We start from the raw sequence: 16,192 nt of genomic DNA, 5'->3' as shown, positions 1-16,192 counted from the left end.
ACACGTGCCATAAACTGGCCTTTCTGGCTCAATGACAAGTATAGAAAATCATGATTCTTGTGAGATTCCCACATAAAGTCCAAGAACAAACATATTCAACAAAAAACCTAACCTGTGCATTTTTGTTTCTTAAAAACAAAACAGTGTAAATCACATTTTTAACCTAAGAGAAAATCCATTTTTAAAAGGCTCGCAGCTGTTTCATCTCCCTTTTCAGCTGAAAGGGTGAAGCACGATAGCCACAACTTTGTTACAGACTAAAATCCAACAGGTAATTCCAACACCACCTGAAAATAAAGAAATTCAACGTAAGTGAGCACACCAACAGTCCCGCCCACATTTCCTGCCTCTGCTACCTTAACTAACAGGAAATAAATCTCCGTCGTTCATAAGCTACCCAGTTTAAGGTATTTTGTTACAGAAACTCAAACAAACTAAGACACAGGGGAACAGGCTTACAGTATAATGTAAAAAGGGGATATAAAATGATAACTGCCAGATGACCTTAACTATTTCAAAATAAATGGGAAAAAAAGACTAGAAAAAGTAGACCGCAACAATAAGAGAGTTTATCTGTAGCTAATAAGATTTTTTTCAAAATTGTTCCTATATTTCTAATCATTCTACAATAACATGTATTACTTTGAACATCCAAAGGAGGTTATCTTTCAAAAATTAAAAGAGCAGCAAGTGCTGCAGAGGCCAACCATAAAACAGGTTGAAAAGACACAGAATTCGGGAATTAGAGGCAATGTTTCAATAAAGGGGGTATCAGACTCCAAGTACTGGATATGGATTCCAGAAGCAGACCTGGGACTGAATCCTAGCTCTGCTCCTTAACATTCTGGTGACACTGGACAAGTTAAGTAACTTCTCTAGACCTCGTTTCTTCACTGCAAGCCTCATGTGGGGCTGAGACAGAGAGCTCACTAAATGGATGTGAGAATGATGCCAGGCCAATGTAATCTTCTACCACACACCTCTACATAAGCCTCACTATACTCGCCCACTATATATTCCAGAAAAATCTTACCTGCTACTCTAGTAGGAAAGGCTACCAGGCGGTCTAGTGGGGTTATCCACTTACTCGGCACAACAGCCACAGGGACAGAATAGTACTTCCAAATGAGCGAGATCATCAGGGCAGCCTGGAAAGATACTTTTGGTAAATGAAAACAACCTGCCAATCACACAACCAATAGCCACAGAAAGAAAGACAAGGAAACATTAAAAAAAAAAAACTAAGGAAACTCTCCAGATTGATGACCTGAAGCCCTATCAATCCAGTCCTCACAGCCAACAGACACATAAAAGTAGCCACTGATTTCCATTGCTGAAACCTTGAAATAGAATGTCTAATTAAGTATGAGCTCCCAAGGACATCTAGAACAAACTGAACGAGTGGGCGAGCCTTCTTAAGTGAACAGGCATTTTACTATTTTAATATGAATACTATATACACACTATTTAAATTAGCTGATAAAATAACCAGATCTTCCATAAGTGTTCTTTTCTCACTGAGTATTTCCTTTGAGTAGAAACACTATATATCAAATACACATCAGTAACAAAAGCCATCTTATACTTCTCTCTAAGAGCCTTGAAAAAATACTTAATTCTCCCCACACACACAAGTGTTAGCACACACATGCAGAGGTGAGCCCTCTGTAAGTTTCAATGGTGGGTGGAAAACTGATGCTTTATTTTTCATCCTTTCCCCAGCAGGATTCCTTCAGTTGTCTTCTGTCCCCTTCATGGCCTTGAATATGCCACTCAAATGAGCAGACCTAAAAGAGGGCACCTGGTTTAATTCCTGTGTCTTGGTGAAACCTAGCTCATATCAAATGACAGTGCCTCAGGATCAGTTACTTAATATATCCAAAAACCTGGGGTTTTTTGGCGGGGGAGGGGAGGCTTGAATCCTTTAACTCAGGAGAGACGACACATTGTATTAAAACTCAGAGATTAGGCAGCCACTGGAGTGGGTTCACAGCAGCACATTATGACCTTACAGTAACATGGCAGCAGAAGCAGTAACAGTCCTATGGGTAGTTAACCAAATAAAAATCCCACAGATAAGAAGTTGGGGGCCAAGTTCGATGAGAAAAAATGGCTCCCTACCTGGAGCATAGAGAGTGCTGTTTAAGCACACCAGGTAGCAAGTAATGGTCAAAGTTATTGAGGATCTTAGAAAACTGTGGAGGATTCTGACATTAATGAGATAGAAATAAAACACATGTATTTCATAGGGCCAAAGCCCGTAGCTTAGAAGGACCAGAGTCCTGTAGTTTAGGAGGCCAGAGCCTCTAGCTTAAGGGACCAAAGCCCAAGCCTTTAGGAAAATACACAGAAATACTAAGATTGGAAAAGACCAGAAAACTTTCACAGGACTAAAGCCTTTGATGTAGATAAGACAACTGCAGCACAGTGAAGTGATTGCTCTGGGGGCAGTTGCCCTTAGTGCAGCTAAACCTAAATGATGGGAAAGTATGTGAGCTAAAATCTTCAAGAATATTCTTGCTAGTTAGTGCTTGAGGGACATTCCACATCTCACCCTAAGCTGTTTCTTTGAGTTTCTTGGGGAGCTAAGCGCTTTGGTGCTTATTTCATTGTTTCTTTTTGTATATCACATAGCTTAGTTTTATGACTCCTTTTGATGGTAAATTGCTTAAACTATTTTAAGTTACACCTTCTTTAATAAAGATTGTCACACAACCAGTTTATGTTTTCACTATGATTGATCAACCACCTGTTTTTCTTCTGTAACTTTTTTGTCTTTACAATAAAAACTGAAGCAAAAACTGACTCGGGGCTGTGCCTGGGCTCTCTCCTCTCTTGAAGGAGTTTTCCCTTGGCGCAGTCCCTTCGGGCTTCTCATTGCTCTGAATAACACAGACTCTGAGTAATCTTTTGTGTTTCCGTCACTCTGCAAGAGGTGACAGAAAACACAATGTCAATATAAGCTTCTCATTTCATCCCCCCAAGCCCCAAAAACTGCACTGGAATAAAGGCAATATGGAAGATCTCCTGGGAAGATGCTTCAGAGTTCATTTGCCAAAAAGTCCCAATCCTTAACAACTCAAATCAAGAGAAAGGCTTTCTTTTAGTCTATCTTCAAAATTCACAGGGTTCAGAGTTATATGCTGGCAGGACCACATAACACAGCAGCTTAAAGTGGAAACATATGAATTCCCAGCCTTGGATTCTGCAGGCTCTGTACCTCAGGAGGCCAGTCCATTACCAACTTTAATGACCCCAGGTGACACTAGAGTACACTTACTTGCAATATGTAGAAAGCAACACTTACAACCCATTTTATCTTGGCTAATTGAGCTGTCCGTGCTTTCACTGAAAGGAAAAACAGGATGAAACAATTATGTCAGTCCTGAAAAATTAAGAAAATATTCAAGTACACAGAAATGTTATTTTCCCTTAAAAGTCACCCACCATCTAGCTACGCCATCATTAAAATAGAATCCACTCAGATTGTGAGATCTGAATAGCTTTAATTTTGAAAACCCTTAAGAACATTCATCTGGGGCTGGCCAGTTAGCTCAGTTAGCTAGAGCACAGCCTTATAATGCCAAGGTCACAGGTTCAGATCCCCTAACAACCAGCTGCCAAAAAAAAAAAAAAAAAAAACTGTGAGAGACGGGCCAGTTAGCTTAGCTGGTTAGAGGGCAGCCTTATAACACCAAGGTCATAGGTTTGGATACCTGTCCCCCCAGCTGCCAAAAAAAAAAAAAAAAAGACTGTGAGAGCCTGGCCAGTTAGCTTAGCTGGTTAGAGGGCAGCCTTATAACACCAAGGTCATAGGTTTGGATACCTGTCCCCCCAGCTGCCAAAAAAAAAAAAAAAAAGACTGTGAGAGCCTGGCCAGTTAGCTTAGCTGGTTAGAGGGCAGCCTTATAACACCAAGGTCATAGGTTTGGATACCTGTCCCCCCAGCTGCCAAAAAAAAAAAAAAAAAGACTGTGAGAGCCTGGCCAGTTAGCTTAGCTGGTTAGAGGGCAGCCTTATAACACCAAGGTCATAGGTTTGGATACCTGTACCACCAGCTGCCCAAAAAAAAAAAAAAAAAAAAAAAATTCATCTGAATCAGATTCTTTTTATAAGCATTTACCAATACACGGCCATGAATCCCTAAATGGGTGTCCAGCTTATCCTGGCCTGGACCGACCCCTGGTAGGTTTTACTAGCCATGGACATCTCTCTCACTGTGCACACACCAGCACATCACTCAGTACACAGGCTGCCCTGCAAAATTGGTCTTCATCATAGTGGACTATGCTCTGAAGTCTACACTCAGATAAGGATACTGCTGAGCCTTTTCTAGAGAGTGGAACAAAAGCCTCTGGTTATCTACTATAAGGTTTTTTTCTGGACTTCTTTCAGAAGAGTGCTGAATTTGAAAATGAAAACCTACAATAACAAATTGGTTCTGAAGAAAACCTAAGAGGATCCTAAATGTTTCTGTGTTTAGAAAACAAAGGTTCACCAGCAAATAAGGAGAACGCAATAATCATTCTTGAGTTTCTTCTAGAAAACTCGAAAGTTTCTATCAGCATCTACAACATCCAAGAAACAAAGCATATATTCTACTAATCATTATACAAAGACTTCTCTATTAATCAGCTCTCATGATGCTTCCCAGGCTACAACTGCCACCAGTACCATGAGTTTTTAGCTTATCTGTCATCTTGTTGATCTTTCTTTCCAGCCTGGCGTATCTGGCAAACTCGTCCATCATGTTGACTGTGGAGAGCTCCTGCTTCATATCCTGGATCTCTGCTCTCATCTGCGACTCCTGCTCTGCATCCTTCTGCAGCACCCTGGACATCTGGCAAAGCAGACAGCTGGGAATCAGTGCTTTTCCTCATGGGGTACAGAAGGGTCCCCCAGCTCCCCCCACATTCTTTCTATGTCCTAATCAGGAAACGTGGAGTGCCTTGACTGCTCTGTGACCTGGCCAGCTGCATGTTTTCCCGACAGGCTTGAACCCAGGCCGGGGCCTTAACATTCCAAGGTACTGATAAAGCTGTTCAAGTCGTTGCTCAAAAACACTGACAGATTAAGCCTGTTGTTAAACATGTACAAACTAGCCCTTATCCTGAGCCAAATTCCTAAGCCCCCATATACACTCCATACCTTCATGGTGGACATACCTAGGTAAAATATCCCTGTCTCTCACTATCCATCATGAGGATTGCTGCAACTATCTAGGTTCCCCTAATAAATGCTTTGGAATGATCACCCCAGCGTTTAATGTTTCTTTCTATGGAATCCTAGCCAGCCCCATCTCTGGATGGTTTGGGGCAGTCCCTTGAGGGAACTCCCCTCCCACTGCTTTTGAGGCAACTCTAGCAGCAATTTCCGCTGGGCAAAACAGGTATACCTTCCTTCCCACTTCCTCCTAACATCCTACTGCTGTCCCTTTTGACTGGACAAGCTGCCCTTGACCCACATGGCCAGCTTCTGCTGCCTTTTCCAGCTCTCTACAACAACCACAAAAAAAAAAAAAAAAACCCGAAAACTCCCTCATATTTGAATCACTATTCAAAGTATATTTTTCCTTTTGCAGATATGCCCACAGATTGCTACAGTACAAATGTATATATCTTTCACTATAACTGTAAAATTTTGATTCTACAATGAAAACCAATTCCATTGCCAGAGCTGTCACTCAAGTGACAGGGAACATGAATCTTCTTCCCTTCCTGAAGAATTCAGTCCAAGATTAGATGGGATAGAACAAGGTGGGTGTGTGGGATCATGAGGTGGTGGCCAAGAGCAGGGTGTCAGAGCCCAAGCACAGTGAGGAGGACCTTCCCACAGAGAGGCACTCTGGCAAGGGGGGTCAAGGCCAAGTGCAGTAATATAGGCGTCCCCAACAAATGGCAGCCTTCCAGGGGAGTCAGAATCTGAGCAGGGTGAGGGGGATGGATGCACAAGACAAGAAGAAGGAACCCAGCCAAACACTGTGTCAGAACAAGGCAGGCACCCACACTGGTTAGGGGTTGGCAGTGCGGATGGAAGATTACACAGGACTGATCACATACAGTAAACATACTGAGTAAACGTCTTCTCACTGTCAGAGAGTTAGAAATATGCCTGGGGAGAGAACCACAATGAATCTTTATGGTGTTAGCTTAGAATTGGGAGATAAGAGTATGTACTCGTGATTTTCCACAGATACACAAAATACGAGGGTACTTCAAAAAGTTTGTAGAAAATCAGAATTAAAATAAAACATGAATATTTCCATGAACTTTTTGAAGTATCCTTGTATAGATGTAAATGCCCCTGCAAGTGGAGGGGACCCTGCGTGTGCTGATGGCCGGTACACTCTCCAGAGGACGTCAGGCCGGGCGCTCGGGGACGAGATGATAGTGGCCACCAGGTGGCGCCCGGCAACCGGGCGGGCCAGGGACTCGGGACTTCGAGGACACAGCGAACATCTCCACATCCAAGTCCTACGCCAGCGGATGAGATGCAATAATGGCTTCTGAGACATCCCTGCCAAGCATCGGACATACCCAGTAGGCAGCCATCCTGCAAAACCACTGCCCTGATATTCAGAAATGACAGTCGTGCAAGCAAAGAAAGACCAAGAAATTCCTGCAGACTGCAGGAGACTACACAGACATGACAAGTAAACACAACGCATGATTCTGAACTGGACGCTTTTGGTGAAAAGGACGTTACTGGAACAAGTGGAAAACCTGAACCGGACCAGAGGATTAGATAATAGTAATGGATTTGACGGCTGTTTTGTGGGCAAGGCCGCTGTTTATACACAGAATTGTCGGGGAATGAGGGGGCTCAGATTGAAAACTTACTTTCAAATGGTTCAGGAAACAAAATCAGTTCTTTGTACTGTATACATAATTTTTCTGCACATTCGTTTTGAAACTTTAAAAAGAGATTAATAAAAAAAAAAAATGGAAAAGGACAGTTTATCTAATGTGTACCCAGCACACAGCAAGTGCACAATAAATGAGTTTGTCCCCCAGCCACAGGTCCCTTCTTCCTGCCGTACAGCAAGACAACTCTTCAGTCATGGACAGGAAGCCAAGCTGCGCGTCTCCCAGGGGCGACTGCGTGTGCTCAAAATTCTTAGCCGCCCACCTCGGCTCCCCCGAACGCCTGCACTATGAGGCACTTCGAGCTGGGCACCGGGGTGCATCACACGGGGGCGCCTGCGCAGTGTGTGCGGTACCGCGCAGCTTCCTGCAGGCCTAGCACAGGGAGTAGGGGTCTTCAAACCCACCTATCCTTTTGCGGTGCTCCTTCCCTGTCCTCGCCACTACCCAACGCTCTAACTAAAGGAGACGTACTCCAGCCTGATCCAGCCTGGAAAAGAAAATAGGAATGGGCCATATTCTCTTAAAATATATATATCACAGAATCATGTCTCAAAAGCTGGAAATCTACAGATGGTGCTTAAACTCAAGAGACAAATGCAGAGTGGTAGAAAGGACTTTTTGAGATGACAGTCTCACTGTATGCAAGTTACACCTCAATAAACATGACTTTTAAAACCATACTTTAAAAAGAAGAAATAAAGGCGCAAAGATATCATTTAGCATTATATACCACACAAAACAAAAACTTGAAAATGTCAAAAATGGTTATTCAGGAGTGGAAGGTGAATGAGGGCAAGAGAGTGAACTTTAGATGAGAGCAACTGAAGGCAGTTTTGTGGTTAAGTCAGACAACTGTGGTGCTTGAAAAAAAATTACACCTATAAGTGCAAAAAAAAAAAGTTTGAAAGTGTTGCAGTTTGCAAATAAGTATTAATATTCATCCAAGAACTACATATAAATGACGTTAAAATGTTCTAGAATTATGAACTTAATTATAAGATTTAATAAAATTTGAATTCAAATATAGTAATGCAAATATTAATTTTTAGAAAATAAATCTCTGAAGTCTTTTGTGTACTCAAAAGCCAACTTCCAGGCCCTTACTAACACACAACTGATAGAAACAGATAAGCTATGCAGGGTGCGGCCTTTCAAGGATCTGGAGATAGGTCCACAGAGAATTCTGAAGCAGAAAATGAGTTTACAAAATTTTTATCAAGATGTCTCAGGTAGTGGAGAAATCCAGAGAGAAAAAAAGGACAGAACCAATCCTTACTGTCCACCTTTGTCCCCTGATGCCACCAGTCTGAGCTCATAATGGCTCCTGACAGAGTCACCCTTAGATCTTGTTCAGGTTTGATACCCTCTTTGCCAACAGGCAAAATTCCGAGGTTTGAACCAGGGGTCACTCTGGGGAGCCTCAAATTCCCACTCCACCACTCACTCACCGGCTGACAAATCTTGGGGCTAGACCCATACAAAAACTAACCCATGGCACGATGACGTGCACAGCTCGTGCTAGTACCTCCCTGGAATTCAGTGGGGAAGCCTGGAAACGACTAACTCGGGTGTGTCCCTGAACATGGGGGGCAGGGTCCTCCATCTCGAAAAGGGACCAGACGCTGAACAGCCCAATACCATGCTCGGCCAGGACCAAGACAGCCCAGTCGCAAACCCTGCCAGGGCTGAGAAGCAGACAATCTATCTAGGCCCACTGGCCGCCTCTCCTCCTGGTCGCCCTCTTCCTGGCCACCCTCCTCCTGGCACTGATCACCCCACGGGGACGACTGCCAGACCAGAGGCCCCGCCTGCGCACGCGCACCCCGCCCTATCACCCCTCAAATACACTTCTCTTAGGGTCCTGGGACAGGTCCTATGAAGCGGGCTATGTCGTCACCCCTAAACTAATATTTGGGGATCACCTCGTGTCTAGTCTTCAGTAGGGACTCCAGAAGCAACTCTCTATGAAATGGGGGGAGGGGCCTAGGAAGACTCCCTCAGAGGCAGATCCTATCTGCCTGTCACCTCAGTACCCTAGACGGAAAGGGAGGTGGCCACTTTTTAGAGCAGAAAGTAAAGGATAATTCCAAAAATGCTGAATCTAAAAATGGCGGTGGGCCCCACAAGCCCAGCCCCAACAGGGAGCTGGCGCGGTACCCGCTGCCTGCACAGCTGTGTCCTTGAGGGAGCGGCTACTGCGCCTGCGCACTGGGCGCAGCTCGCCAGTACCCCACCCTCCGCCTGAGTCTCTCCCGGGGCGCCTGCGCAGTGTGCCTCCCTGCGTCCGCACTGAGTGGGTGCTAGCCAAAGGCATCTCTGTCCACCCACAGCCCTATAGCTGAAGAAAGCACTGGATTGCCTGGTAACTGAACTAGGCTCTCTCATCCATGCATCTTATGACTAGCTTGAAGAAAAGGGAGGGACCCTCAGGAAAAGTCTAACCACGCCAACATCAGGGACTGGGTGTCCTTCTCCAGGCATCCCACCCCGACCCCAGTAGTCCATGAGATCGTCTCCCAGCACCTTGCCAGGTTTTGCTGGACCCAAGGACTTCTGCTACTTCAGGCTTCCTAAAAGGCCTCACTCCAGGGGACCAGGGCGGCCTTGACTGACCAATGGGGTGGGTGCACTCCCTCCCTAGCTTCTAGCTGGACGGAAGCTTCAGAAACACTGTAAGGAAGGTTATAATCTGAAGTACGTGGGCATGGCCCCATCCCTGAGGCCGCTGTACTACCAATCCAACTTTCTGTTTCTTTGGCATCAGAGGCTGTGACGGGGCAGCCTCCAGTGACTGTGAAGGAGCAGCATTTTACCCTACCCAGGACCAGTGCGTTCCCTACAGCTTTTCACAGACTCTCACCACAAACCCAGAGACCAGGCAAAACCGATCTTTTTATTACTCTTCCCTGTTCTGAACACCAATTATGCGGGCTGTATTCTGCTAGCATAATTATGTTATTCTTCTGAACCTGGCTAACAACCAGTGTTTACAACCAAGGGTAAATAGGTTTAAGAAAGCTAACTGATTTGAAGTTAGAGAGGCTACACAGTCTGTAGGAGGCAGCATAGGATGTGGACACAGGTCTTCTAAATGATGAACAGCTACCCTTATAGGGTGCAGCCTCATGCCTGGCTAGACTGCAACAATAACCCCATTGTGACAGTGGCCTAACTGCAGAGCACAGGTTTGGTGTAGGGTTGGTGACGGAGCCTGAGATGATGACAGGTCTTATTTATACCCACTGCCATACCCCAAACACACACTCCTCACTCCTTATCAGATACTGAGAAATTATGAACAATTAGAGAGGAAGACAACACCAACACAGCCTCTATGGGCAACTGAAATTAGTTTCTTGAGGTGAAATGGGATGAGGGTACATAGGGAGAATGGAAGTGACACTGCAAGAAAGATGCACAGGCAACTTACAGAATGGGAAAAAGTATCTGCAAGTCATATATTTCATAAAAGTTTAATATCCAAAATATATGAAGAACTAACAACAACAAAAAACCACAACAACTGGATTTAAAAAGGGGCAAAGGACTTGACTAGACATTTCTCTAAAAAAGATATACAGATGGCCATAAGCACATGAAAAGACGTGCAACATCGCTAATTATTACGGAAATGCAAATCCAAACTACAATGAGATACCACTTAACACCCATTAGGATGGCTATTATTTAAAAAATAATAAGTGTTGGAGGATGTGGAGCAATTGGAACCCTTGTGCACTGCTGTTGGGAATGTAAAATGGCCTGGCCACTGTGAAAAACCGTATGGCAGTTTCTCAAAAATATTAAACATAGACTCACGATATGATCCAGCAATTCCACTTCTGATTATATATCCAAAAGAACTGAAAGCAGAGACTTGACCAGATATTTGTACGCTAATGTTCTAGCAGCATTATTTACAATAGTCAAAAGAAGGAAACAACCCAAGTGTCCATCAACAGGTGAACAAATAAACAGAATGTGGTACATAACATGCAATGATATATTATTCGGCCTTAAAAAGGAAGAAAATTCTGACATGTACTACAACATGGATGAACCTTGTGGAGATTATGCTAAGTGAAATGGCAGGACATAAAAGGAAAAATACTGTATGATTGTAGTCATGTGAGGTACCAAAAGTAGTCAGATTCATAGAGACAGGAAGTAGAATGGTGGTTGCCAAGGGTTGGGATAGGCAGGAATGGGGAGTTATTGTATAATGGGTACAGAGTTTCCAGGTCAGGAAGATGAAAAAGTTCTGGGATGGTGGTGATGGTTGTACAACAATGTGAATGTATTTAATGCCACTGAACTGCACACCTAAAAATAACTAAGATGATAAATTTTATGTGTACTTTATATTTAAAAAAATGAATAAAGAAAGATGGACAGGGGCCAGCTCTTCAAGAGTCTTTTATGCAATGCTAAGGACCTAGAACATCATCTAAAGACTAGGCAGCATCAAAGATTCTGAAGAGTGTGTGGGGTTAAGAGAATTCCCTATACCTCTGGACAACGGCCCTAGAACAGTTTTGCATAAAACAGGCACTCAATGAATTCTAGTAGAATAAAACATAAAGAAGCAGAAGTCCTGCCTAGTATTAAGTACACCACCACCACCACCAATTTATATTAGGAGAGAAAAACAAGAACGGTTTCCCAGGACAAGCTACACCGCATGCACCCAATCTTTGAAGTCTCAGTCTGAGCCAGACAGCTCCTCAACCCAACCCCACCCCCGCCCCGGGGGAGAATACAGAGAGCTCCCTTCCTCAAGGGACAGCGTCCACACCCAACAGCCCACCTCCACGACCCTTTAAGTTTGCCACCAAATCCCTATTCATTCTCCAATAGGCAACAGGGCAGAACTGGGAGACTCACAAAGAATCAAATCTCCATTCCAACAGTTACTAGGTGGATAACTGAGTGCAACTGGTAAACTCTCTGAGCTAGACTCCTCCTCTGGGAGGTGAAGAAAGACGGGATGATAACATTCACGTGTCACATCTGGACAAGAGGTAATGTACTCACAACAGAAAGAGTGCTCCCCAGAGCTTGTCACTCCGATGGATACAGAAAGCATCACATTGTACTGACAATCTCTCTACACCTGTCCCCCACCCCAAGAATGTGGACTCCTGTATCCTGGGACCCGTCTCTCCAGGACAAGGCACTGTGACATGTCACTCCGATGGATACAGAAAGCATCACATTGTACTGACAATCTCTCTACACCTGTCCCCCACCCCAAGAATGTGGACTCCTGTATCCTGGGACCCGTCTCTCCAGGACAAGGCACTGTGACACTGCAGGTGACACTGCGAGAGAGATCTCCGGGAAACCCTGGCAGCTGAGAGCTGCTCAAATGCCTCCAGGGACCAGGGGTTAACGGAAATGAGCAGGGCTGGCGTGGGGCACCGCGAACTCCCAGTCGGAGGCACGCCGCTGCCACCCACAGCCGGAAGATTCCTGCCAAGTGAAAGCGTCCCCCGAGAATCTAGAGGGTCGTATTTGGGGATAAAGCTTCGCAGCTTTTAGAGGCTAGCAGCGATCTCAAAAAAGTCTTAAAACACAGAATAGACCAACCGAGACGCCACCGCGGGCTGAATCTGGCTCTCGGGCGACCAGTGTGAGACCCCTGTGTCTACGCCATCCCCGCTGGGGACTGGAGCGTCGTCCCCACCGGCCCCCGAAGGCCAGGCAGCCACTTACGAAGGAGGAGAAGGACGGGAGAAGGATCCTAAGGACATTGCACGCAAACACGAAGCTGAGCACTAGCAGCCACGCCCAGCGGTCGGCCTCCTCGGCGCTCATCTCGGACGCTCCTTGCGCGCCAGCACCTCTACGGCAGCTCCATGAAGACCACGCCTACGCGCTGAGGCCCAGCGGACCCGCAGAGGCGCACCGAGACGCCTGCGCACTGCGCCGCAATCGCGGGGAGGCGGGACCGTCTTTCCCTCTAGTCCGGAGGAGCGTTCAACGCGTTCCAGCTTCCTTCTCGCCTACCGGGCTTCCGTAGCCATGTCGCATCCACCCCACCATACCCACTGAACCAGTTTTCCAAATGGTTTGGGTACCATCAGCTGTCTAGTTTTGTCATATCTGCAAACCATTTGTATTATTTTTTAATTAATATTTTCTCTAAGTTGACTCACTTTTATTTCTAGATAAATTTATTTTAAAATAAACCTTTCCATAAATAGAAAATGACCATAGTTATAGTAGCAGTTAACTGTTAAAAAAAAAAGTTTTCTAATCAGTTATTATATGTAAAATGTCTTAAGTTTACATTCAAAAATAAACACTAATAAATCTGAACAATTTACAAAACTGCATACCTGAAAAATGAGTTTATTAATCAGAAGGCACTTTTCACAATCAGCCTATAATAAAATAACCTGAATTTAGATGAAGACTTGGTTTTACAGAAAAAGAATTCCGACTCACATTTATGTATAGTGAATAAAGCAAAAGATACTTAGCAATTTCTTCTGCCATGGCTGTATTCTGAGAACTAATTATTAATCAAAATGATGCAAAAGGCTGTGGTTCTATAAATTTCTATTTCAAGAAAACATGTGAAGTGAAGCTATTCCCATAGTGGTAGAGTGAATTCTTCCCATGAAAGGACTTCATGGCCTGTAGGCAACCGCTGAACTGCCCAAAGCAAAACAGCGTTAGAGCCTGCCTCTCCATATCCTCGCCCCACTCCACCCTCCTGTTGAACCACCCAAACCTGAAGCCAGACTCCTAGCTCCTCTACTCACTAGCGATTTAGACGGACATAGAAGGAGAAACTGCTTCATGAACAGTGATGGCAGTCCCCCCACCCCAGTCTTTGGCTTTCTGGCTGAAGAGGAGAGCACTGGCTGTTCCCCATACCATCACACCCCACCCCACTGCCGCATATCCACAGGAGAAGAATCACCCAATTCCTGGTGAGGCTAGAATGTGACCAAAAACACACTGGAGAATGTCCATGGCTTTGCACCAGTAGTGCAAGAGAACCAGCAGTACCTGAACTTGAGAGGCAACGCAATTTTTTTTTTTTTTTTTTTTTTTTTTTGTCCTTTATGAGACTGGCCGCACCACGCTCAGCCATTGAGTGCACCGGCCATCCCTATACAGGATCCAAACCCGCGGCAGGAGCGCTGCTGCGCTCCCAGCACTGCACTCTCCGGAGTGCGCCACAGGCTTGGCCCAAGAGGCAACACAATTTGAGTTAACTCAGGTCTCTTCTTGTAGGGAAAGTAAAGAAAGATGGTCAGGGCCTCTCAGATGTTCAGAATCTTGCCGAGCATTTGATGTAAATACGCACGTGCACCCAGGCATTCCTTAGCTATTGTCTGATGTAGATGAACATGGCCACCTAGGTGTTCCTGGGTTGTCTGACTTGCACCCAGGTGTCCTGGGTTATTAGACTTGAGTATAAAGGATGAATGGCTCTGATCCACAGTGCCACCCCCCCGACCCCTGGAACACCTCTGGGGGCTACAAGGGGGCCACTACTGCTGTTGGAGGCTGTTGCTGCAAGCTATTCCTGCCAGGACCCCTGGGACCCTCCAGGACGCCACTGATGCTGCTGCTAGAGGCTGCTGTAAGCTGCTGCTGCTGCTGCTAAGGAAGCTGAGGACTGAGCTCGTGTCATCTGCCAACAGCCCCCAGGATCTTTCCCAATTACCTAGCTCGTGGACCTGTGTGTGAGGGGTCTGGTGACCAAGCCTGGCCTATGAGAGGTCTGTGACCCAGTCTGTATATGAGGGGTCTGTGCCTCAGTCTGTACAAAGGGTTTGAAGGGCCTGTGGGCCCTACCCCAGCAATTGGCTACATTGGCAGGATTCTGATAATTGCCCCAGCCATACGCTCCTGTTGCTTTTTTTGGGCAGCACTCAAAATAAGCACTACTAAAGAGCAGTGATGTCACCAAGATGACAGAATACATGATCCTGGCATTAACCCCCTCCCCTACAACTGATCAATGTACAACTATTAAGATAAAAACTGCCATCTTGTAATCACTGAAACTTGGGAGAAGAAGAGGAAAGACTGAGTTCATGATGGCGTGGAAACCCGTGACTAGTGGGAAGAGGGATTACCACATCAGACCCAACCCCTGCTCATGGAGAACCTACCAGCACACAGAGCAGCCACCTAAAAACAGCAGTACCTTTTGTGTGAATCTATTTGAAGTTTGCAGCAGAGAAGGATACCATGACCACTGGCAAAAACAAAAATCACTCTGGACGTGCCATCTTATTTTCCGGGCCAGCAAGCTGCTTGCAGGCTCCCCCTGTGTCCACATAGAAGGGAGGGGCTGCAGTCTAAGGGAGGAAGAAATCACCCAGAGCTCAGTGTGTCTTTCATGGGGACTTGTGTGGGGCCTGCCCCACAGGAGGCGTTTGCAGTGCCAGGGGAAAATCAATAGCATTCCTATATGCCAATATTGAAATATTTGAGGAAGAAATCAAGAAAGTAATCCCATTCACAATAGCTACCCCAAAAATGAAATACCTAGGAATAAATTTAACCGAGGAGGTGAAAGACCTCTATAATGAAAATTATAAAAGATTGGTAAAAGAAATTGAAGACAAATAAATGGAAAGATATCTCCTATTCATGGGTTGGAAGAATATCATCAAAATGTTCATATAACCCAAAGCAACTTGCAGATTCAATGCAATCCCTATCAAAATATCAATGATATTTTTCACAGAAATAGAAAAAAAAAACATTTTAAAATTTGTATGGAACCACAAAAGACCCTGTATAGCCAAAGCAATCTTAAACAAAAAGAACAAAGTTGGAGGCATCACACTACCCAACTTCAAAATATACTATAGGGGCCAGCCTTGGCTCACTGGGAGAATGTGGTGCTGATAACACCAAGGCCACAGGTTTGTATCCTTACATAGGGATGGCCAGTTAGCTCACTTGGGAGAGCATGGTGCTGACAACACCAAGTCAAGGGTTAAGATCCCCTTACCAATCGTCTTTAATATATATATTAAAGACGCACACTCACATATATATATATACTATAAAGTTATAGTAACCAAACAGCATGGTACTGGCATAAAAAAAGACAAATTGACCAATGGAACAGAATAGAAAGCCCAGAAATGAACCCACACATCTACAGCCAACTGATTTTCAACATAAGTACCAAAATATACACTGGGGAAAGGACAGCTTTTTTTTTCCTTCATGCAACACTTTATTGGGAAAGATTTACACATTCTAGCCTGTCTTAGGCCAAGGGACAAGAGGGTGACAGGAGCATTGGGGTCCTGAGGTGGCTCAGATGGAAGGTGCAAGAACAGCAG

General features: G+C 44.9%; 1 protein-coding gene across 1 annotated transcript; it reads right to left on the bottom strand.

Annotated features, from left to right (window-relative positions):
- Positions 1-62: 62 nt before the first annotated feature.
- WRB (tryptophan rich basic protein) lies at positions 63-12,755 on the bottom strand. The gene is made up of 5 exons (XM_008584235.1): positions 12,582-12,755; positions 4,675-4,840; positions 3,281-3,348; positions 1,034-1,148; positions 63-287 (listed from the first exon to the last, which is right to left on the bottom strand). Exons 1-5 carry the CDS (start codon positions 12,681-12,683, stop codon positions 214-216), a joined length of 525 nt encoding a protein of 174 aa, XP_008582457.1. The 5' UTR covers positions 12,684-12,755; the 3' UTR covers positions 63-213.
- Positions 12,756-16,192: the final 3,437 nt, after the last annotated feature.

This window comes from Galeopterus variegatus, unplaced genomic scaffold (assembly GCF_000696425.1).
Source record: "Galeopterus variegatus unplaced genomic scaffold, G_variegatus-3.0.2 Scaffold3184, whole genome shotgun sequence".
NCBI lineage: Eukaryota > Metazoa > Chordata > Mammalia > Dermoptera > Cynocephalidae > Galeopterus > Galeopterus variegatus.
The sequence above is the reverse complement of the archived record's forward strand: the minus strand, read 5'-3'. Positions and strand labels throughout refer to the sequence as shown.

Excerpts from the sequence above, each read along its gene's own strand:
- WRB (XM_008584235.1), bottom strand. The coding sequence starts at position 12,683 with ATGAGCGCCGAGGAGGCCGACCGCTGGGCGTGGCTGCTAGTGCTCAGC. Across the intron at positions 1,149-3,280 it reads TTGCTTTCTACATATTGCAA|GCTGCCCTGATGATCTCGCT; the intron begins GTAAGTGTACTC and ends GTATCTTTCCAG. Across the intron at positions 288-1,033 it reads CTTTCCTACTAGAGTAGCAG|GTGGTGTTGGAATTACCTGT; the intron begins GTAAGATTTTTC and ends CTTTATTTTCAG.